The sequence below is a fragment of the Diceros bicornis genome, chromosome 37 (assembly GCF_020826845.1).
Source record: "Diceros bicornis minor isolate mBicDic1 chromosome 37, mDicBic1.mat.cur, whole genome shotgun sequence".
Taxonomy (NCBI): domain Eukaryota; kingdom Metazoa; phylum Chordata; class Mammalia; order Perissodactyla; family Rhinocerotidae; genus Diceros; species Diceros bicornis.
In genome coordinates this window covers 2953137-2976568 of record NC_080776.1, presented here as the reverse complement: position 1 = coordinate 2976568, position 23432 = coordinate 2953137, and the positions used below count along the sequence as shown (strand labels likewise).

At 35.1% G+C, this 23432-nt stretch overlaps 1 protein-coding gene across 2 annotated transcripts in view; it reads left to right on the top strand.

Moving 5' to 3' along the window:
* ERBB4 (erb-b2 receptor tyrosine kinase 4) overlaps positions 1-23432 on the top strand; it is a 1098037-nt gene that overhangs the window by 772692 nt on the left and 301913 nt on the right. For both annotated transcript variants that reach the window (XM_058532926.1, XM_058532927.1), the window contains exons 6-11: positions 4681-4799; positions 7514-7655; positions 11661-11774; positions 13022-13148; positions 20157-20230; positions 21136-21226. In XM_058532926.1, coding sequence (XP_058388909.1) covers positions 4681-4799; positions 7514-7655; positions 11661-11774; positions 13022-13148; positions 20157-20230; positions 21136-21226 — 667 coding nt within the window. The remainder of the gene's footprint in view (positions 1-4680; positions 4800-7513; positions 7656-11660; positions 11775-13021; positions 13149-20156; positions 20231-21135; positions 21227-23432) is intronic.

Here is a 23432-nt window from a genome sequence, read left to right as displayed (position 1 = left end):
GATGTTTCTTTGCATGTTCCTGAAATGAAATGGTATATCTAAGATCACAGTGTCCTGAAAATATGAGATATGTGACCACTGTATAGAAGAAAATGCTATTTCAAAAACTTTAAAGTGGGCTCAACACGTATGATTGAATAATTTAAAATACATGTTTGAAACTTCACAGTATACTTATTATTGAACCTAAGATTGTGCTATGTTAGATTATATTTTAACATATCATTTTCATATTTAAATAGTGTACTCAATGAGAGAAATGATCTTAATATGAACATTTAACAAATAATTTTAAAATAAATTCACAGTTAATTATCTTTATAAATATTATCTACATTAATTTCCTCATTTGGTAGGAAAGACCGAAGTATATAAATAAAAAGAAACCGAAACATTTTGTATAGTTACCTTAAATCGTCATAGAGTTAAAAACAGAAATTAACCCTTAGACATATGTGTCTAGCATTAAAATATGATGTGACTTGTAGGATATGATTACTGGCTTACTTCATGCTATTTTCCAGCCGAGCAATGCCTGTCAACTAAAAGCAAATTAACAGACTATGCTGTGATAACACTTACTTCAAATCTAGTAATTTGTTTACTTAATATATGTCTGCTATTTTAAAAAATTAGCAACTCTTAGTACATCAAAAGACCCTTGTTGAATCTGGAAGAGAGGAGTTGTATTTGAATCTATTCTTCATAAAAGTGTCTATTAAACGTGTTTTCTTTATATGGTATGAATTGCTAATTAGGACATCTAAATAAGTATACCACTTGGTTAAAAGATGGGAACATCAATATAAGCATAATGTATGAATATGAAGAGTTAATGAGTGGATATAAATCATTTGTGTATATTTCGTATATATAATGTATATGTATAATGTATATAAAATGTAAATAAAAATCACATGGATACCAAGTAGAGTTCTAGACATTGGAATACACCAAACAAAATAAGTGTAATAAATGAGTTGTAAAATATGTCAGGTGATGATTGAGGCTATAGCAAAAATACAGGCAGGCAGGAAGGCGGGAGAGGAAGAAAGAAGGAAGGAAGAGGAGAGAGAGAAGAGAAAGAAAGAAACAAAGCAAGAGAAGAAAGAGAGAGAGAAGAGAGAAAGAAAGGAAGGAAGAAAAGAGAAAGAAAGAGAAAGGATGAAAAAGAAAGAAAGGAAGAAAAAGTGAAAGGTGGGAGGGAGGGAAGAAAGGAAGGAAGAAAGACGAAGAAAGAGCGAGCAGTCAATCAGGAATCAGTGGTTTGGAAAGGATCCAATACTAAATGAGGGTGGATTTCACTGATAAGGTGAGTTTTGAGCAAAGATTTAAAGAAAGTAAACGGACAGGCCAAGCTGATTTATTATGTAGAATTTTATACTAGAACACATACAGAAGAAATTATTTATTTCAAAATTTAACGTGACCCAAACTGCGAATACAAAATATGCCCTTACAAGTCTAGACCTGAAAATTTGTTTGTTTTTTCAAAATCTTCTATAAGCTTATGATAAGAAATATCATATGACATTATTTTTACAAAATAAAAACAAGATAGGGTGAGTCCACGCGTTGTTTTAGTTTAAACTCTATTAGATGCTTGTGTTTACTGTACTTCATAGGGAGTAATATAATCATATCCAATAGAAGGATACAGTTCATATTCAAATATTATGCACTAGTTTATGAATATCATCATCATGTTCAACTGAAAAGGATCCAAGTGAAAATATAGAGTCATGAAATAATAGCAGAAGTTAAGGGGCATTTAAATCTGATATAGATACTAACAAACTTCTAAGTTATTTACATTTTGATATGCTCTGTTTCTTGGTATTTTACTATTTGTCTGTTTATATTTCTTACTGCCCTACCTCTTTACCTCTCTACACGTTTTCTTTTCCTCTGATAAGTTCATTAAGCACTCAACAGATAATTTCTGGAGTTGGCAATATATGACATTTATTTACATGTAGAAGATATTTATTTATTGTGTACTAAGTGCCAAACACTGTACTAGTCACTAAGAACACAATCTTAAATAAGACAATACACTTCAATAAATGATTCTAATAGTTTAGTGAGGGGAGAAAATATGGAATAAATAAAATAAATACAATGTATTATGATAAGTGCAAAAATATCTAACAGTTGCTGAACACTATTAATAGGGGCCACGTTAAGCGCTTGATACCTGTATGTCTATTTATCTTCAATCCCATCAGATAGGTGCTAATACTAACTCTGTCTTTACAATGCAAACGTGAAATACGGAGTGGTTAAATAACTTGCCCATATCACAAGGGTAGAGTGTGGATTTGAGCCTAGGCCTTCTGACTACATAGATCTCTGTATTAACTTTATCTTCTTGCTTGTTCAGACGCCAGAGTTATAGACTAACTCAGCCTGAAGATGTATTCGAAAGGTTATCAGAGTGAAGGTGGCACCAGAACTGGATCTTATGGATGAATATTTCCTAGACAGAAAAGACAGGAAGGGTCTTTAGCATGGAAGAAAGCTTTGTGAATAGGCAGTGAGAATCAAAATTGCATATGGTACAAGGAATTAGGAATCTCCAGTGGTGTTTCTGTGTGGCTGGGTGTGAGACGCACAGTGAGAGATGCCAGTAAAGATGGAGATGGTGGTCGCTTGATGGAGGACTTTCATCCTTTGGTCCGGGTTTACTCTTCATACAGGGATGGCAAGTATGTTTCATACTGTGAAACAATAATGATTTATAGGCAGTGGCTTATATTTTCAAGCCATTGCTTTTAGAGCAGCATGGAGGACTAACTGGTATCTGAGAAACCTTTAGAACGCTATATAATTGTTTAGAGATAAATTTCTGGATGAAGCTGGAATACAGAGGAGGAACAGAAATGAGGAATATTTATTGCTAGTACTTGGTAATTTTATTAGTTAAGAGAAGTGATGAGGAGGGGAAAGGAGAAATAGAAAATACATCCCAATTTTTTAGCTGAGCTACTGGATGGATGGTGCTACTATTCATTGAGATAAGGGAACAAAGAAGAGAAATATACTAGGTGATAGAGGTGGGAAAGTGAGTTACATTCCCTTTTGTACATCTTGGGATATCTGAATGGGACTTCTGAAGACAGCTGGAAATACATGCCGCAGCTCCACTGAGAATTCAGATGTGGATCTGATGTCATCTACCTGTAGGTAGTATGTAAAGTAGAGGATGGACAGTTTCATCCAGGCATGAGCCCCTAGCCCAAAGAAAATTGTGAAGACTGACTCTGAGGAATACTAATATTTAGGGAGTGGAATCTTGCTCTAGGAACCGTGAAGGAAACTTTGTAGAATTGGTCAGAGAGGTGGGAAGAAACAAGGCTGAGGTGGAAACACAGATGCCAAGAAGTAATATGCTATGCATATCCTGAAAAATTTATGTCTCTAATGCACTTAAAAAATATCTCTTTGGAATAAGTGAGATAAGCGGAGTTGTCTGCCTCGGTGCTATAATTTCAACGCACAGCCTTTAGCATTGCTTTCACTAAAGTAGACCTTGATGTGATGCTGTCAGCTTGGATTGAAGGATGTTATAAGAAAAGACCAATGACACTTTTTGTTGTGTTTCCTATGAATGTGTTTCCTTCCTTCCTTCCTCCCTCTCTCCCCCCACCCTTCTTTCTTTATTCCTTCCTTCCTTTCTCTCTTCTTTCTCTTTCTTCCTTCTTTTCTTCCTTTCTTCCTTCCTTTCTCCTTTCTTCCTTCCTTTCTCCTTCCTTCCTTCCTTCTTTCCTTTTTCTTTCTTTCTTTCTTTCTTTCTTTCTTTCTTTCTTTCTTTCTTTCTTTCTTTCTTTCTTTCTTTCTTTCTTTCTTTCTTTCTTTCTTTCTTTCTTTCTTTCTTTCTTTCTTTCTTTCTTTCTTTTTCTTTCTTTTTCTTTTTCTTTTTCTCTTTCTTTCTTTCTTTTTCTTTCTTTCTTTTTCTTTTTCTTTTTCTCTTTCTTTCTTCCTTCCTTCCTTCCTTCCTTTCTTTCTCCCCTCCCTTCCCTTCCCTTCCCTTCCCTTCCTTCCTTCCTTCCTTCCTTCCTCTCTTTCTCTCTCTCTCGATGTTGCTCCATTCCTTACATAGATCCTTCTTTTTGAGAAATTTTGGTAGAAAATTCATTTAAATCTCAAGAATAGAAACAGCTGTGCTACTACTGATCAGTTTATCAATCTCTATATATAAAATATGAATCATGTGAAATATAATGTGAATCATGTAAAAGTTTACATTTCCTTTTTGCATTGACTACTGAAAATGTTTGATTCATTTCTGGGGACACTTTCTACCACAGGACCTTACTGTGCACATGGTGAATTGACTTCACTGCTGACCCCATCTTTCCCAGTCTGCCAAAGTGCCTCATTCAGTTTTTTCAAATTTGATTCTTTCCTGCTAAATAGCATGATTTTAATACAGTACTATAAGTATTTGCTGGACAAAGGAAGAATATAAAACAAATTTATGTATTAATTTTGAAGGTTTTCGTACAGTAATTTTGATCTGTTGCTGACTTCATTCAGTCAACGTTTGCTGAACTGAGTCAGTGATGGGTTGAGTCAGTTGTTATTCCAGAGCTCAGCTTTTCTCAGTTACTCCAAATCACCTTAGAATTTTCTTTTGGTGGCTGACTTTGATTGAGGCTCCATCTCCGTCTTCCACAGTGACGAGGACTGTGTGTGCAGAACAATGTGATGGCAGGTGCTATGGACCCTACGTCAGTGACTGCTGTCATCGAGAATGTGCTGGTGGCTGCTCAGGACCCAAGGACACTGACTGCTTTGTAAGTCCAGGAGGGCCCCTCTTACTCTCCCGCTCTCCCTGCCCGCCCAATTTGACTTAGACACATTGAATCTTTAACATCTTATTAAAATAAAATCAAATTTAGCCATTTTAGGATTAAGAAAGCTGTTCTGCCTTCTTAGAAGTCTTTCCCTCACTGGGTGGCTATTGATTAACTAGTGTTGTTCTGTTCTCCTAAAAGAATTATGTCTTTCTGATGTAATTTATATTACAAGTGAGACTTATTGAAGATTGTGAAGGAGAACATATTGAGATATCTTTTTGAAAGCTAATAGCATTCTTCAAAAATTTACAGCGATTACCTGTTTATGTTGTTGCATCATTGAATCTTCTGAGTGGAGGCACTTATATTTTATTTCTTGAATATAAATTTCGTGATTATAACAGATAAATTTATGAATTTAACTATTTTTCAGTTTATATTCTTTACAAGCTAAAATTATTCAAAATTTATAAGATCTACAAATGCACCCTGAAAGCAATTTATATGCTAATCTATATGATTTTTATTTTAGAAGAAGACACTTTTACTTCCTTAAAATTAACATTTATAGCTTGTTGGGGACACTTTTTAATTACATTTTGATATCTCTGATATGGTTCTTTCTGTTCTTTTGAATACACACAAGCAACTCTGTGAGCTATAGTTAACATAATTTCGTATACACAGAGTATTAGTTTCATTTTAAGCCAAAAATCATAAAATAAGAAATTGTTTTTGTTGTTAAAAATGAACATAAGTATTTATTTTCTTTTTTCTCTTTTCAAATATCCAGAGAATGCACACGTATATTTAGAATTGAGTATTTTTTTTTTCAAATTGGCACTTAATTCTGGAAATTAGCAAAATATAAATTACAGCTTTTATGATATAGATAGTAATTTCTTAATTTTCTTAATGTCATGAGAAACTTAACTTGTCTACCTTAATACTATATGGAAACAAAAGTATGTATTGCAGAAGTGAATAGGGAGGAAGAAGAAAATAAAATAAAAATGTTAAAAATTCAAGGAAGATGCTCAGCAACTCTTGAACTGAGTCCCTTCCCTTGTCAATCACCAGACATGGGATGTAAGCTTGATTTGGAGGATGCTGAACAAGTGTTGTGTTAACAACACAAATTCTAAAACAATAACAATAATAAACACCAACAATAGCCATAACTTTCTTTTAGAAATTTTTCCCTGCATTATTTTCATGGTTCCATTATCATGATAGAGTGCTGAGTGAGCATCAGAATTCTCATTTCATTACTTTTATGGAATGGTCCAGTGAGTCCACTTTGGTGTTTGGTACAGAATGTGCCAGACTGAGGCCTTGGTGTAAGTTATGTTGTTTTGTTTGCTGTCTGGAAAGTAAATTTGCTGATTCCTCTGGTTTACGTTCCTTTGTTGCCAAGCAATCTGTGCACAACACTGCATAAAGTATGTTAGGAAAGCAATTATGAGGACACATGAAGCTTTATAACCATAAATTAAAACTTACTGAGTTTTCTAGATTGGTTTTTAATAGATTCTTCCTGGAAAGTGTCATCTTAGTGAATAATGTATCATGAGTGAATCTCATTCTGATTATGCGTCTAGTAGACCATCATCAGAGAATAGTCATGTTTGTGATAAAAGACTTACTAACACAACAATTGGTGAAGAAAATGGTTTGAGGAAACAGAATAAATTAATGCTTATTAATAACCATACATACCATTTATGATGAAATGTAAAATATAGCTTGAGTTCCCATTAGCTTGAGTTCACATTAGCTTGCCTTCCAAAGCCCAAATTACTCCTATGAAGGTTTAAGTTTTTAATTAAGAGAATTAGTCCATCTACTCTTTTGTTAATCACATGTTTTTATGCATTTATACATATGTTCTATTTTTATACCAAATGCCTAACTCTCAGGTGGGAAAATTGTTTGTAATTCTTCTCAAATGCATTTGAAACTATTAGCAAATTGAGGTCTCAATACAAATGTATGAGTCAGAAGAAACAAATTGTTTTACCTGAACTTAGGGGCTTTTACTAACTGGTGTGGCGTTATGAAAAAGACCATACAGGAAATGACATCATATTATTTAGTTATGGACTAACTATAGGTACTTCTTTATGTTTGGGAATTACACACCCTACATTTACACTTGACCAGTCACCTGCCGGAGCCTTTTCTTTGAGTCTAGTTTAAATGCCCATCACAATGTTTTCTCACCATACAATGTTGATGATTGACTTACCACGTTACTTAAATCAGCGAACTCTGCAAACACCAGCTTTAAGGAAAGTCTAGCCTGTAGAATTGGGAATTTGGTTGTCAGGGCTAGACTCTAAGACTAAACACAAACCCTTTGAATAAGTGTGAGCTCAAATGATTCTTCACTATTAGCTAACTTTTATAATTTAGACCAATTCTAAGTTTAGAAATTAGTGGATAGATACTAAGCAATTTGAACATCAATAACTATACTTAGTATATGTACTGCCATTGTAAAAATAGTTTTCTAAAATTTTAGAATTCCTAAACAAATTTTGACTTAAAAAAAGTAGTAACAACTATAAAATTTTCAATTTTGCAGTTTTTATGAAATTAATGTATACTGAGTAAAAAACAACCCTTTCACAAAACTGTTGCACCAGTGTTCCTTTAACAAGCGTTAGGAAGATTATTTTCAAATGAAATTGGTATTTGCTATGTTGCAGGCCTGCATGAATTTCAATGACAGTGGAGCGTGTGTTACTCAGTGTCCCCAAACTTTTGTCTACAATCCAACCACCTTTCAATTGGAGCATAACTTCAATGCAAAGTACACCTATGGAGCATTTTGTGTCAAGAAATGCCCTCGTAAGTAACAGCATAAGAATATCCAAATTAATCATAATTTAAAAACAAAATAATTTCATGTAAATTTATTGTAATTTGAAACATAACAATATCGTGAATTCCTTGGGTATGCATACTATCACTACCATTTCACGAATAACTCAATTAAAATTCCAAAAATTAAAGTAATTGGTCCAAAGCCTCAGCAAAGAAGTCACATGTTTGAGCTTTGCGTGCAGTGTCATTGACTTCTAAAGTCATTATTTTCACTATGCCTCAATGTTTTTGCACATGATGCTGTTTCCCAGAAAAGTGATTAAAGTGGCAGCAAGCTATGTAATGAATAAGGTGTTTTTCTGATAACAATGAATTTTTACCTAAAATTATTTCTGATTACTTATTTGTAATAGAATATACAGCATTAGAGTTTTCATATCAAATCTAATCGTAAACAATAACAATAGGTATGATAGGCATGTTAAGGGGTCTTTACCAAATTGATAACTTATCCTGGGAATTCAAAGTGATAAGCTTAACTTTCATCAAGAACTCAGTATAATATACATCTCTTGATGTTTGTTCAAGCCAGTTTCTTTGCTTGGAATGACCAATGGGACATTTCTTTAATGTTTACCTATTGAAAGGGCTGAAAAAATTAACTACATTTATCTACATACTCATTTAGAAGAAGAGGGCTTTACAATACACAGCGTACAGACATTATGGTTTTCTTTGCTCTGTGCATATGATGGAGTAGGATGTGTAAGGGACATGAGATTAGAGTGGCTATAGGTTCTGGCTTTGCCTACCTAGAAGTCATGTGATTTTACATGAACTGTTTAGTTTTTTGTTTCCTCCTCTTTAAGACTTGAATGATAATAATCATATCTCCCCTCTCTCTTTCCCAGAGTCATTATAAGAATCAAAGGATAGGGAATAAGGATCGGAGGACAGTATATAAAAATAAGTCTTTGAAAACAATGATAATTCTAGTCGTTAGTATTAAATATTTCATATTGGTTAAAATAATAATTATATGTATTTATATAAATATATACAAACTATATATATAAATGTGTAAATTATATATATATAAATTTAACATGCCTGTGAATTAGCATTTTAAAGTCACAGGCACACTAACTCTAGGATGGTAAGGATTTTCCATCTTAAACACTGTAATATCCAAACATACGTTTTTGATCTAGTAACCTCTCATCTAAAATTATGCTGTATCTCACCAGCTACTATCCTTGCAAAATAGGGGACCTGAAAGTGTTGCAGGATGGGGCTAGATGATGTCATTTTTCCTTTTCTTAGACAAATGTCTTCCTACTATACTACCTTTGAATTATGGTGCCTTGTCCCAAAGACAGGCAAAACTATGTGCTTTTTAGATTTTCGGTGCTTTCCCTTTTGTTCAACTCCTGAGGTTGAGGCCCAGGGGTTGGGTTGGTATGGAAGAAGTACCAGGAAAATCTGAACGAGGGTCCACTTTTCTTTACTCTGGTCTTTGCAGTGGCTCATCTGAAGGGTCTCAAGTACTTAGTTATGGCAGGTGCCTAAACACTGTGAACTGCTTTGTGAAATTACTTCCTTCCTTGGCTTAGTTTAGCCCTATCAAATTATAGACTAATTTAAAGCACCTTGGTATCTATGTAAAATTCAAATCTTTGATGGGCCTTGCTCATAAGGCATGGTTTACTAACCTGTAGCTATCTTGGAAAAACTTAGACATTTAGCTTCTTAACACTGATCTATAATCCCTAATCCAGAATTCTGACATTCAAAAACTCGAAACAACAGATATTTTTTGAGACTCATTTGGTTGGAAAATCTGAACCTAATTGATATGAGGCTATTAATAATATTTATTTATTCCACTTGGCATAAATTGCTGCAAAAATGTGGAAGTGTTTAGGGCTGGCCTGGTGGCGGAGTGGTTAAATTCTCAAGCTCTGCTTTGGCAGCCCAGGGTTCACAGGTTCAGATCCCAGGCACAGACCTACGCACCACTTATCAAGCCAGGCTGTGGCAGGGTTCCCACACATAAAATAGAGGAAGATGGGCATGGATGTTAGCTCAGGGCCAATCTTCGTCACCAAAAAAAAAAAAAAAACCAAAACTGTGAAAGTGTTTAAATATGGGGTATTCCTAAAGACTTTGCAGAAAAGATGGTTACATATTGTACAGCATACGCACCTGTTGCAGGTTGGGTTCCCTGAGACAGAGATTAGGTTCTTAAGGAGTGTTCTCAGAATCAAGACCTGTGGGGGAAGGAAAGGAAGCAGGATCAGGCAGTGACGTAGTCTCAACAAAGTGCCTCTTTTGTAGTAGATGCCCTCTGATGGATGTTAACTTGGGATACAAAGACCTTCACACCTTGTGCCCACTCCCACGGATTCATTTATATCCCTCTACCACAGACTCCCCTCAATCTCAGATTTTCCAGTATTTCTTCTCCCAGGGTAAGCCATTGCTGATGAATCCATATTTATTCTAAGCTCAGATCACTTCCACACAAAGTAAATGATATTTGCACTACCCAGAACTATGCCTATTGGTAGGATTTTTCCTTGCCACTGTCTTTCAAGTCCACTCCTGACTGAGGCAGCAGAGCAGCTGCCATCCATTTTCAGCTGCTTGCATCCACATGCCAAGCTTGGTTTTTGTTTCCTCTGTCAGCTTGTCGTAAGTGCCCTCTCTTGGTCCCCACGCAGCCATAGCTATGAGCTGAGTGAGAAGTGCCAGCACAACGGTGGATGACATGGGGGTCTGGACCACCTGCTTATGGAGTTTACTTATGCCTCTGCCCCTACTCATGTCCAATCCCAAATGTACTGCTTTCCTCTCATAGTGGATTGCTGTTGGACCTACCCAACATTATGACGTCATGTTTCTAAAAAAATCTTTTTTATGATGGGCAGTTCTGGCTACAAGTTCAATCAATGGCCCATGGTTAGTTGCTCCAGCTTTCCAGGACCCAAAGTCGTGTCAGGAGCTGTTTGTTAAATGGTGTATAATTCTGTGCTGCAGATGGCATGGCTTAGCTCTTGAATGCTAGTGGTCTCTGATGTGATTTTTCAGTTGCAACTTGCATAACTCCACATGGCTTATTTTCACACCATAGATACTTCTAATATCATAGAACCTCTTGCATTTTATGACCTAAGTAGCAGAATTGCTTGCACCCCAGCCTGGACCTGCAACATATGCCTTCCCTGCTCTGGGCCCCTCCAAAGCTGGAAGCCTTCCATACCATGCAATATTGGGCCAGAAGCGGTATTCCCAGACATGGACAGATGCTGCCTTCAAAACCCAAAGTGGCCTAGCAGGTGTTGTGTTTCCCCTTTATTGTGGGAAGCTCTAGATGCAGTAATTTGCCCTTTTTTGGGGAGGGCATGTCTGGCATATTCCAGATCACTGGACTCCTAAACATGTCGCCAACGTGTCAGGTAATTAGATGTTCCTGGTTTATTTAGTATACCTTTCCTAAAGTGCTGCCCTTTCAAATTTCATTTTGTCTCTTATAAAACTTTGTGACAGTTTCTATGGCACTCCACTGAAAGACAGAATGCATTGTAAACATTTCCTCCTGGATGTGAAGTGAACCCTCCTGACCTAAGGCAGTTTAACTTCAGCTTGGTTTGTTCTTCATGTAACTTGAAGTATTTTTAGACTCCAAACTTGCATGATGACATGAAATGAAGTGGAACTATTGAAAAACGCAAACTAAATGTCATGTAGTTTCCTAAATCTATAAAAGAAATTCACTCTATTTTGGGGGCAGTTCAGGAGGCGCAGCGGTAGCCAAGCGAGTACTGGTTGTTAATGCACGCTGCTGTGGGTTTGAATGTGGATGTTCATGGATGCTGTTTCAGGTTGAGATATGCGGACAGAGAGTTGTTTTAGGGAAAGAGACATATATTATCAATGACGGCAATCATTTTCAAACCCTAAAGTATCTTGTTTTAAGTTTGTTTGCTGAACATCAACGTTATTACTAATTTTACCTTTTTTTATCAGATAACTTTGTGGTCGATTCCAGCTCTTGTGTGCGTGCCTGCCCTAGTTCCAAGATGGAAGTAGAAGAAAACGGGATTAAAATGTGTAAACCTTGCACTGATATTTGCCCAAAAGGTGAGTGATGGCTGAGATTATTTTAGCTAGAACAGAGGCCTCTACGAAGGTTTTTTGTTCACTTTTTGATGGGCTGACTAAGTTAGTCTCTTAAAACACACCACTCCTGATACCAAACCTTCCCACACACACATTTCCATGACTTGGAACAGTTCCCCAAAGTCTCAACTATTGTAACATTGTGTATTATTGGTTTTGAATGATATGTACTAAAATGATCCAGATAAAAGTTCACTTTGATGGGAACTCAGAAATAAAGTTGCATTTTATTCTATATATAGCAAATCTTAGAAGTTATGGACAAAACAAAGGTTCACACGATTGTTTTAGCATCAAGAACACATATTAGTTGTTTGCCACTGAGTGCAAAATGATCGGTTCTCCATGAAAAGGGGAGCAAAGAGACGTGCAACATGACATTTACTCTCCCGGTCTTAAAGATATATGAAATGACAAAGATGTTTACCATAAGTTTTAAATGTTGCAGATAATTCATATTATAGAATTTTAGTGGAGGAAGAAATCCCTTCCAGCTAAGGTGCTCCAATTCCTTACCAGAATGAAACTTAAATTAAGCAGGGCAAAAGTAGTCTAAATTTTCTAAATGTCATTAAGCTTTCCAAAGTATCAAAGAGTGCCTGTAAAAACGGCAAACTTGAGAATTACTTTTGGACTCTTTCTCCACACACACACATATAAATTTTTTGTTGTTGTTTTTTAAATAGAGCTTTCAGAATGCATAGCTAATACTCAATTTAATTATAAATATTTGAATGGCTCTTGATTCTGGTTACAACTCATATCGTTAGGACTCTGTTTAATGTATATTCTTAATTAGACCAGTGTTTTGTAAACCACAGGTTGTAGACCCTCATCAGACTATGAAATTATTTTACTAAAGTGACCAGCATTTAAACGTATTAAAAGTGATATTTTAGGATGGATTTGAAAATGGATGATTTTATGTAGCAAGGGTATGTATGTGTTGTGCGTGTATCCTGGGTCTTGATATAAAGTATAATTCTTACAAGCCATGGTATCTAGACTATAATGCACAGCAATAGCTTAAAGCAGGCCCAGTAAATGTGGCATGAAATTATTATTTTATTTGTTAGAAAATTTATTTTTCATGATGAATTTTTTCATTTTGTAACGAAAAAACAGTGTTATTTTATAATGAAAATGCAACAATTTATAGACTATCAGACAGTTTCTCAACTCCCTGACTGTGAGTCTTGTTTCTGCAGCTTGTGACGGCATTGGCACAGGATCGTTGACGTCAGCTCAGACCGTGGATTCCAGTAATATTGACAAATTCGTAAACTGCACCAAAATCAATGGGAATTTGATCTTCCTTGTCACTGGTATTCATGGGTTAGTATTAAATTTTTGTAGAAAATTATTTTATAAAGTGTAGACAAAGCTTAAGAGATTCTTTAGCTTTGTCTGTTTGATTGAGTTTGGTGACTACTTCGCTTTGAAAATATAAATTTATACATAAGCTAAAATATATTTCCAGGACATTCCTCTCAAATCCATAGATTCAGCAAGCTTGACATATTTTTACATATGTTTAGAGAAATAATATCAATGGGTGAAGTGGGGCATTTCATTTAAATTCCTAACAGTTTAGTTCAAGACAACATAAATTAATATTCCTTAAAATAGGCAGCTCACAGAAAACAAATCAGTAAGTGGAAACTCTCCTGAGCTTTCAGAAATTCTCTTCGCCCTGATGTATCTTTTTCTCTTCTTTCTTAGGCTGGGAAGTTAGTACTATTGTAACAGGTCTACTTACTGAACTTAATTTTAGCCATAAAAATTGTAACATTTTTCTGGGCTCCTTCGTTACAGAACCACCTGCTGGTTTTAACTGGGAAAACAACCAAGTGTGTATTCTTTCCAGTGCCATAAAAATGTCAATATTTTTGCTTCATATTTTATTTATTTGTCTATATTACTACTTAATCCCTAAATATTAGTGCTACAGGCTACAGATAAAGAATATCGCTCACATATTTCAATTCAAAATCTTACTCGAAACATATATCATGTCATTTCCAGCAGCAAAATAATTTAACACATTATGAATAAATATGTACAGATAAAAGCAGTGAGAGGGGTAGAACAAAGTGTTTCTTTCCATTCAAATAAATTACTCTAGGTCTTATTGCATTAAGCATTTCTTTACTTTAAAATGTAGCTTTTAATATGGGTCTATACCAGATACTATAAATCATGTATACACTTTCTGCCCTAGATACGTTATATTTGGCTTAAGCAGTATTTTTTTTTTTTAAAGAAGGTCAAGATTTCAAACTTCTCTTTAAAAATATGTGGACTTGGTTACTCTAAACCCATATTCCTACATGGCGACAATGTGTTGGAACTGGGTAGTACTAGCCATTGTGAGATGGGACATAGTCATTTGAATTGAGCATAGTCCCCACTGGCCCTCTGAATCCGTTTACTTTGCTGTCTTCACCTTCTTGGCCCCATTGGGTAGGAGAGCTGGGCAAATATTTAGGTGTATCTATATAATTTAATGCATATGCAACGTTTAGTAAAAACAATATATCACATTTTAACTATTTTAAAACCAATTAGCATCATGAGTGAAAGATCATATCGTGTTAACAGTGTCTTCCAAGAAATAAGAAGACATAGCCCCTTGATTCACATTGCCTAATTCCACATGGATATAATAAATGAATGGGCCTCAAGTCCATCAGTGTGGGGAAAGATTTGAAAATATAGTCTCACGAATTGCATTAGATGAGTGGTTTTCATCCCAATTAGGCCCAACATCCATTTTTTAAATATTAAGCATTTTAACACTTCCTTTTCAATTCTGAAATGAAAATCGTGGATAATATAGCCTACCTATATATGTAATTTTATAAAATTATAATTCTATAATTGTAAGTTAAAGAAGAAACAAGAGAAAAGTAATGTATAATTAAATATGTATTGATAGGAAAATGCTCAGCTTCTACTTACTTGTAGTGAAAGTTAGAATTTATGAGAAATAGGAAGTCATTCTGGGCAAGAAGTGCAGGGAAATAGAGAGCAAAGGCACAGCTGGTCACTGGAAGAGGAAGTTACTAACCAGACATATTGTTATATGACAAGAGAAAAACGGAAATAACTTTCATTGAAATAGAGGCAGCATGACTACAAAATTACATACAAAGTATGATCAGCTATGAAGTTTTGCACATGAGATCCTAAACTGGGTGGGACATTTTAAGATTGTTCAAGACATGAGGCGGTCCTTTGCTGTGAAAGACATTGAACTTCCGTGGTTTGGGATTACTAAAAGCCTGTAGGCTCCCTCAATCTCTGTTACAACTGAAACACCTCTACAAACGTCCCAGCCTCCCTTTAGTGAGGTGGTACTGCCCCCACTGAGAACCACTGCAAGAATTTTGTGGTAGTAGAAGGATTATGAACCAACAAAAGCAACCTGCTGATGGTTAATCTTCTTATAGATAAACCACTGGTGGAAAGGTTTGAAAAAGACCTCATCTTGTGTGGTTCAGAATGGTTATTTTAGTCTTGGTTCATTATGGAACATATTTATCAAAATTCTAGATTTATACTAATCATAAAATGGTTTTAGGGCCGGCCCAGTGGCTTAGTGGTTAAGTGTGCGCAGTCCGCTACTGGCGCCCAGGGTTCAGATCCCAGGCGCTCACCAACGCACCGCTTCTCCGGCCATGCTGAGGCCACATCCCACATACAGCAACTAGAAGGATGTGCAACTATGACATACAACTATCTACTAGGGCTTTGGGGGGAAAAAAAAAAAGGAGGAGGATGTTAGCAATAGATGTTAGCTCAGAGCTGGTCTTCCTCAGCAACAAGGGGAGGATTGGCACAGATGTTAGCTCAGGGCTGATCTTCCTCACACACACAAAAAAAATGGTTTGACATATTCTCATTCACCTAAGGCCTAGAATAGGGGAAATATTAATAAATAAATGCAAAAAAAGGAAGCTGATGTTTCAAGGTATAAAAATATGTTGTGCAATAAGGACCGTACATTCACCAGTTTATGAGAAGAATCTTTATAAAACATTAGACTAATCCAGACTTTTAAGGAGATCAACCTTGCTGATTCATCCAGGTGAAAAATGACTAATAGAAAAATCAACTCACATGGGTTGGAAATAGAAAGGTAAACAAAGCTTCTCTTAAAAATAAGAATTAGATTTTCTCCTTGAGTAACTTGATCCAGACTACACTGGAACTTGATCTGAGGCTTCACCACGGACAATCTGCATTGAGTTGGGTGGCTTCCATTACCTGTCAAACAGTTTCCTTCACTGTAAAGTTGAGAATTGGATTAATAATAAATACCTACCTCCTCTGGTTGTTGTGGGGATTAAAAGCAAAAAATATTTTTAAGCGTTCAGCCAAGTACCTGGAATACAGTAAAAACTTAATAAACGGTATAAAAAAGAAAGAGGTGGCGGGAAGGAAGGCAGCGGAGGGAGAGAGAGAAAGAGACAGAAATAAGGGAGGAGAGAGAGAATGAAAAGTAGCAAAAGCAAAAGATTAAAAAAAAAAAGAATCCCCCAAAACAAAAAAAAATTAAAAAAATAAGCAGGAGGAGAAGGCAGTGCAAAAGAAAATCTCAATGCTGTATCTAGTTTATAGCACAGGATACGGTGTAACAGATATTATTTTACAGACTAGTGGAAACCAAATAAAGGCAAAGTTATTTTCATGATAATATTTTCTTTTTTTTTAAAGCACATACTCTTTTTTTTAATTTATTTTATTTTATTTATTTATTTTTATTTTTTTTATTATTATTTTTTTGTGTGTGTGAGGAAGATCAGCCCTGAGCTAACATCCATGCTAATCCTCCTCTTTTTGCTGAGGAAGACTGGCTCTGAGCTAACGCCTGTTGCCAATCCTCCTCCTTTTTTTCCCCAAAGCCCCAATAGATAGCTGTATGTCATAGCTGCACATCCTTCTAGTTGCTGTATGTGGGACGCGGCCTCAGCACGGCCAGACAAGTGGTGCATTGGTGCGCACCTGGGATCCGAACCCGGGCCACCAGTAGCAGAGCACGCATTTAACCGCTAAGCCACGGGGCCGGCCCTGATAATATTTTCTTTATGATAAATCATATTTAGTTCAGAAGATTATTATTTGTTCTCTATTATAGCACTTGGAATATTTGAATATTAATATTATTGTGTCTCAAGCATAATATATAAGGCATTTTCCAGAACAAAGATATAAGTGAATTATGATATATTTCTCCTTCCAGCATGAAACATGTATTCTGAAACCTTTCCCTTTCGTCTTAGGAAAGTATTAAGATAAAGTTAATTCAATAGGCATCAGACATATGTGTGTAGGCATGTGTGTTCATGTATGTAATATGTGTGTGTATATGTATGGTGAGGAAGATATTTTAAGGGTATATAATACGGGGTATTATAAAGAGAAAATTTATAGTCAATTAGGAAATGTTTTACCTCACTTAATTCCCATACCCTCAATCTTCTACTAACTTGTTTTTAATAGGATGTGCAGTTTGGTTAAAACAGCTGAGTATTTCTTTAAACTAATAGAAAGGCAAAATTCATAATTAAATAAGATTATACTTTTCAAAAACAAGTTTTTGCAAAAAATAAATTTACTATCAATGTGTCAATTAAAATTTTAATATATAAAAGAGCTCAAGGAAGTTATGTGACATGCTCAGTTTATAGCACAATAGTGCCATTGCCAGAAGTAGACTAGACACGTTTACTTCCTCATTTAGAATGGGAACGACGGGCAAAACTCAGTGTTTAGGGTTATCTATGAGAATAATCCCCTCTCCCGCCTTGTCATGTTTGACACTGTTCATGTGCATGTTTTTAGAGTGACAAAATGCTCACCAAATAAGCGTGTCCATGCTGAGTCACAATGAGACCCTGTCAAGCAAGTGCCTAGATGATAGATAATGGAAAAGAGATAATGGCTTTTGTGAAAAAATAGAGTGATTTCAATGGAATTGTGAAAATACGTTTCTCTCCCTTTATCCTGAGCTGTATTTTGGATCACCAAACACAATGACAGGGCGAACATAATCTTTCTCACAGCTCTGTGTTTAGTGAGGGAAGTTCGAGATTTTAAAGTACTGAGGATTTCAAGTGGCTGTAGGACGAAACTCCCTAGAGGTCTTTCGAAGTCAGTTAGTGGGATTCTGTCAACTTACTTTATGAGAGTCCTGAATCTCTAAAATTAAGCATATAAAATTTCTGTGGTCCACTGGGCTTCATGTGAACAGTCCAGAATTCATTTCATTCCTGGCAACCTGGAAGTGTTCTCAGTAAAGGTTTGGACTGACCCTATTGTGGTGGGCTTGCCCTGAATTGTGATTTTTGCTCAATAAAGCCAGAATATTTGATTATATGACCAGAGCTGTTCTCTACACAGCTTTTCATCAAAGAACAAATGTTGAAAGCTCATCCTACTACTGTAGCGCTGATATTTCCTCTGCATACAAAAGTCTTTGCACATTAAAAAATGATAACAACAAGAGTTTTCCCACATGGTGAACTTAATTTTTTGGCTTCCTAGTCATCAAAAGCATAATTATTCATTCTATGTATCTTCGGTTATAAATAGAGCAAGTTTGCCAGCACATTTAATTTAGACTTGAAGCTTTGGAGAGATATTCATGTCGCATTGAGGAAAATCTTCATTGTACATGTGTGAATTACAGGGAAACTCATTTACAGTGTTTCTCTAAGCCTTATATAGCACTCCAGGTTAAACTAGGAGCATATTGTATTGATTGCACTTCTTGGTTTGAAACAGTAATTTAATCAAGCAAAGATGTTTTTTTCTCTTTAAAGATATGGGGTGGTTCACAGTATAAAAGAATATGCCGATGAACCAAGTTGAGAGAGCTAGTACAAGGTGGTTTCAGAGATCAAGGTGGTTGGAACTAACAGAGAGTCTTTCAAGGCTCTAATGCTGGGATGAACAAATGCCAATGGATTCAGACTCGGATTCCCAGAGGATAGGCCGTATGCCTATTTGTTTGTCAGAGGGCTGTGGAGTGCCTTGATCGATAGCCCTATTAAAACTGCATCCACTGGACCACAGTATCCTGGTGTTGATTCCCATACGAAAAAGAAGGTTTTCAAAGACTGATAAAACAACAGATGTCCACAGCAAGGATAAAACTCAGTAGATTGCTGCAGGTGGATACATGAATAAAGCCTAAGTTCATTATTCTTGGAAAGTTTGATTTCTTTTAGAAAAGTGGCCAATAATAGAATTTAATTATCTCTGAAGGATATATACTAATATATATATCCTACTTGCCCAAGATATAGCACAGAATGTCTTTTAAAGTAATAAAACTTTTGAAAAATACTATAGATGCCTTAAAAAATGAAAAATATTGCTTGAAATACTGAGAAATGTTTGATGTTATATTTATGTTTGGCTTAATATTCAAGTATGCACTTATTTTGTATGATCAGTATGTTATACATGAAAAACATTTTCCTAAAACAAAAACCTCTGAAAAAAGTCCATTAGATATTTAATTTTAAAAGGTGTTTTAGGTTCATTTTTTAAAAGACAGGGCCTCTATATAGCAGTAACATTAATTACAAAATATGTTTATGCATTAGGAGATGGTATTTTTAACAATCTCCAGAATTTACAACGCCTTTTGAGTATCATTAGATTTGTTGTAAATTTTGTTTTCAAATGTTAGTATGATTCATATAGATGGAAGCAAATAGTTCCTGTGTTATAAAAGTGAATATAAATAAACCAGGTAGGAACAAGATTGCTCTAAATAATCCATATAAAAAGTTTCATACAATATTATGCATATTATGAAAATTCACTAATAGATAAATGTGAAGATAGAGCAATGAGAAATTGACTTCATGTGCTTGTTTTTATCCTTTGAATGAAATTACAAGTGGTATTAGCAATTTAGAATGGTTTGAGGAGCCCAAAAGGCAGTTGTTCCCACCATAACATAATTTATTTGCAGAGTATATTTTCCTAATTAAGAATAAGCTTTTAAAGGCAAGATAAAATAAAATGATTCATGAATAGACTTGCTATATTCGGACGTTTCTTTAGGATAGTCAAACTGAAAAATTCCTCTAGATCTAGCATAGCCTTCGATGAAGAACTCAAATTCTGTGTCATCAAAAATGTCCTCAAAGCACCTACCTTTTAATCTCCATCCACATCTAACATAGAAATATTTTGATGGGACATTGCTCACCTTCCCATTGCTAATTAAAATTCAATTTGAATGAAATAAGTATTGTCACATTTCTCATATTTTCACTTCTTTATCTAATCTTATATTGGCTGAATCTTTTCTTGATTTTCTAGGGACCCTTACAATGCAATCGAAGCCATAGACCCAGAGAAACTGAATGTCTTTCGGACAGTCCGAGAGATAACAGGTAATTTTTTGAAGTTCTATTGTTGTGCTATGAACTATGTGAATTTTAGTGTTTTCTTGAAAATATTACATAATATTGGAATCAGCAACTCATTTTCAAAGCAAATTCTAGTTTTTAAAATGCATGTCATTTTCAATGATGGGTATCTTTACTCCTTAGCCTTTGTGCACATTTTGAAAGCCCACAGAATTTAAAAAATAAAATTTCCTTAAAATTTTGATGTCACTGTTTTTGTGTTAACTGACTTTTGAACCCAAGGTTTTCTATTTACTTTTTCACAAGAAGTTCCGTTGAGCATGGGTAACACGTAGCATTCATTTACCACGTGTTTATTGAGCATTGAGTATGTTCAGGGCTGTTATAGTAGGTGGGATGGGGCCATAGACATGAATCAGACATGGATTTGCTATCAAAGAACGTAAAACCAAACGAGGAAGGATTGGTATATATCTAAATGCCTTAGAATGCAAGGTAGACAATTGATGTCATTAAGTGTACAGATAAAATGGTAAAGGACTTCAGAGAAATTGAAACTATTTTTCTCTTTATCTAGTTAGATTAAATATTCTTGCTTGTAGAAGAATAAATTAAATTAAGAATCATTTCAGTCTTTTAGCATATGCAGTTATATGATTCTGTATGTCTGAGAAACATAGGTTCTTGGTGTTCATCATCTTGATATTCATTATCTATTGAGTATTGTAGCCTAGAAACTTTGGGTAAGACACTCAATCTTGGAAGAAGAAATATGAGATAGAATGGCTCAAATAAGAGGAATGTTCACTGCCCTTCCTTACCTCCTGTCTTTCAACACATTTTCATCATATTTCAAGAATAATCAGTATTAAACACTGTAACTAAGACAAAGATATTCTGAATTTTTTTGCTGCCCTTATCTTTTGTAGGTTTCTTGAACATACAATCGTGGCCCCCAAACATGACCGACTTCAGTGTTTTTTCTAACCTGGTGACCATTGGTGGACGAGTACTCTATAGGTATGTGTATGTGTTCAAAGCTGCAGGTCTCCCAGATTTCAGGAGTAGCACCATGTGTACATATGTCTAAGCCATCGGCCTCATTGATTTACTGATTCCAGAAATATTGAGTTTCCACTTTTAATTCCAAAGGTAAGGTCAGCGAAAAATATCCCCGATTGTGCTTTATAGTATACAGAATACACAGTCTGATTTTTCAATAGCTTATCACTTAAAGTAATATTAGTGTTTTGCAGGTGTGGAGCGCCCAATGTGAACCATAAAATTGAACCTTCTTTTTGATCATATGCTATCATGATTAAAAGGTAGAGTTGGATGACTTGTCAATGGCTTAGGTCTGTCGGATACAAAGGCTATTTTATCAGGCCACTCTTGTTTTGTCTCTGGTGCTATCATTTGAACCAAGCATACTAGGGCTGATGTTTCAAGAACTGGTCCACTACACTGCATGCAGTGCTGGTTAATAATGGACAGAAAAATCAGGGCTCAGAAGGACACTGTTCTAAATTTCTAATGTCAATACTTTTATTCACATAATAAAAATATTTTTAAGCCATTGCTTTTATTTCATTTCATATTTCATCTGTATGCAATTCTTATTTATGAGCAGTTAAAAGATGATTTACATACAGAGATTTTGATGTAATTTTTCTGCTTAAATCTGAAAGATGCCTAAAATCAATATGGTCATCAAATATTCCATAATAATATTTCACAGAGAGTCCATTGAATTTTGCTATTAACACAGGTATATCTGACGAGGTTTTAAAAGGTAAAGGGAAAAGGTGCTTAATAAAAAAGGATTGTTGAGAGATACAAGCCATTCAAGTGCTGTATGCAACCAACTTTTACTATCCATTGAATAAAATGTTATAAATCTGGGGCCGGCCGGGTGGCACAACGGTTAAGTGCACACGCTCCACTTCGGCGGCGCGGGGTTTGCAGATTTAGATCCTGGGCGCTTACCCACGCACAGCTTATCAAGCCATGCTGTGGCGGCATCCCACATAAAAGTGGAGGAAGATGGGCACAGATGTTAGCCCAGAGCCAATCTTCCTCAGCAAAAAAGAGGAGGATTGGCATCAGATGTTAGCTCAGGGCTGATCTTCCTCACACACACACAAAAAAATGTTATAAATATGTCAAGGCATTATTATGCTCACATTGTAATTAACAACTCAACATGGTTGTGATGGGAGCAAATTTTGAGAGAATGAATTACACCTCAGTTGACTAAAGACACACACACACATGTTATATACATATATATATGTACATATATACATATATATGTATTGATGTACTTCTCCATGTGTTTATATATATAACACATGGAAAAAATTCTGAGTATTAACAGCAAAGTATATTTAGATTTATAAATGAAATAAAAAGGGGCAGCTTTGATCTACAAAATGTAAAATAATGTTCATTAGTTGATTGAAATGTGCAAAACACATTTATTCTTTAGAAAATGGAAAAGGAATTTAATTACAAAATGTAGATTATGTTGAAATAGAAATGATTTCCTTGAAATGGTAATTTGTTTCCACAATGTAGTTGTTATTTAACTTTTAGAGATGCTTTCCCCAGTTGTTTAAGACTTCTGAGTATTTCTTAAAATTTTAGTTTAATTTCATTATATTTTTTAATTTTTAAAATCTCTTATTCTTACTTACACATTCCACAACTATTAAAATTACAATTTGGTTTCTGAGGTATAAATTAAAGCTAAATGTATATATCATTCTCTGCAATATTTACCCTCTGAAAGCATGTCTAACTCTATTAAGTAATTAAAGTAGAATTAATGTCTTACTTTGGGTAAATAAAAACTCACTCCATAAACATTTATTTAATTATTTAGTCTTAATACAAGATTTCATCCTTGAGGAACTTAAAATTTGTGAGGTAGTGGGGAAGGTAGTGAGCAGATATGTCAGTGGCACACGTATAGACAGAGATAGAGATATCGCTAATATTCATACTTCTAAAAAACGAACATTTTCCTTTTGGGAGTCAAATGATTACTTTTAAAACTGTCAGTGTATAGCATGTAAAGAAATATTCTAAGCACAGATTTATTGATTCAATCTCTTTTTATGCTCTGTTAACGTTCTTTTTGGGGTAAGATGGAACATCCTCATTTTACTTCAGGAATGCATATCATGGCCAGAAAACACTTATTATTGTTCCGTTTTCCCTCTCC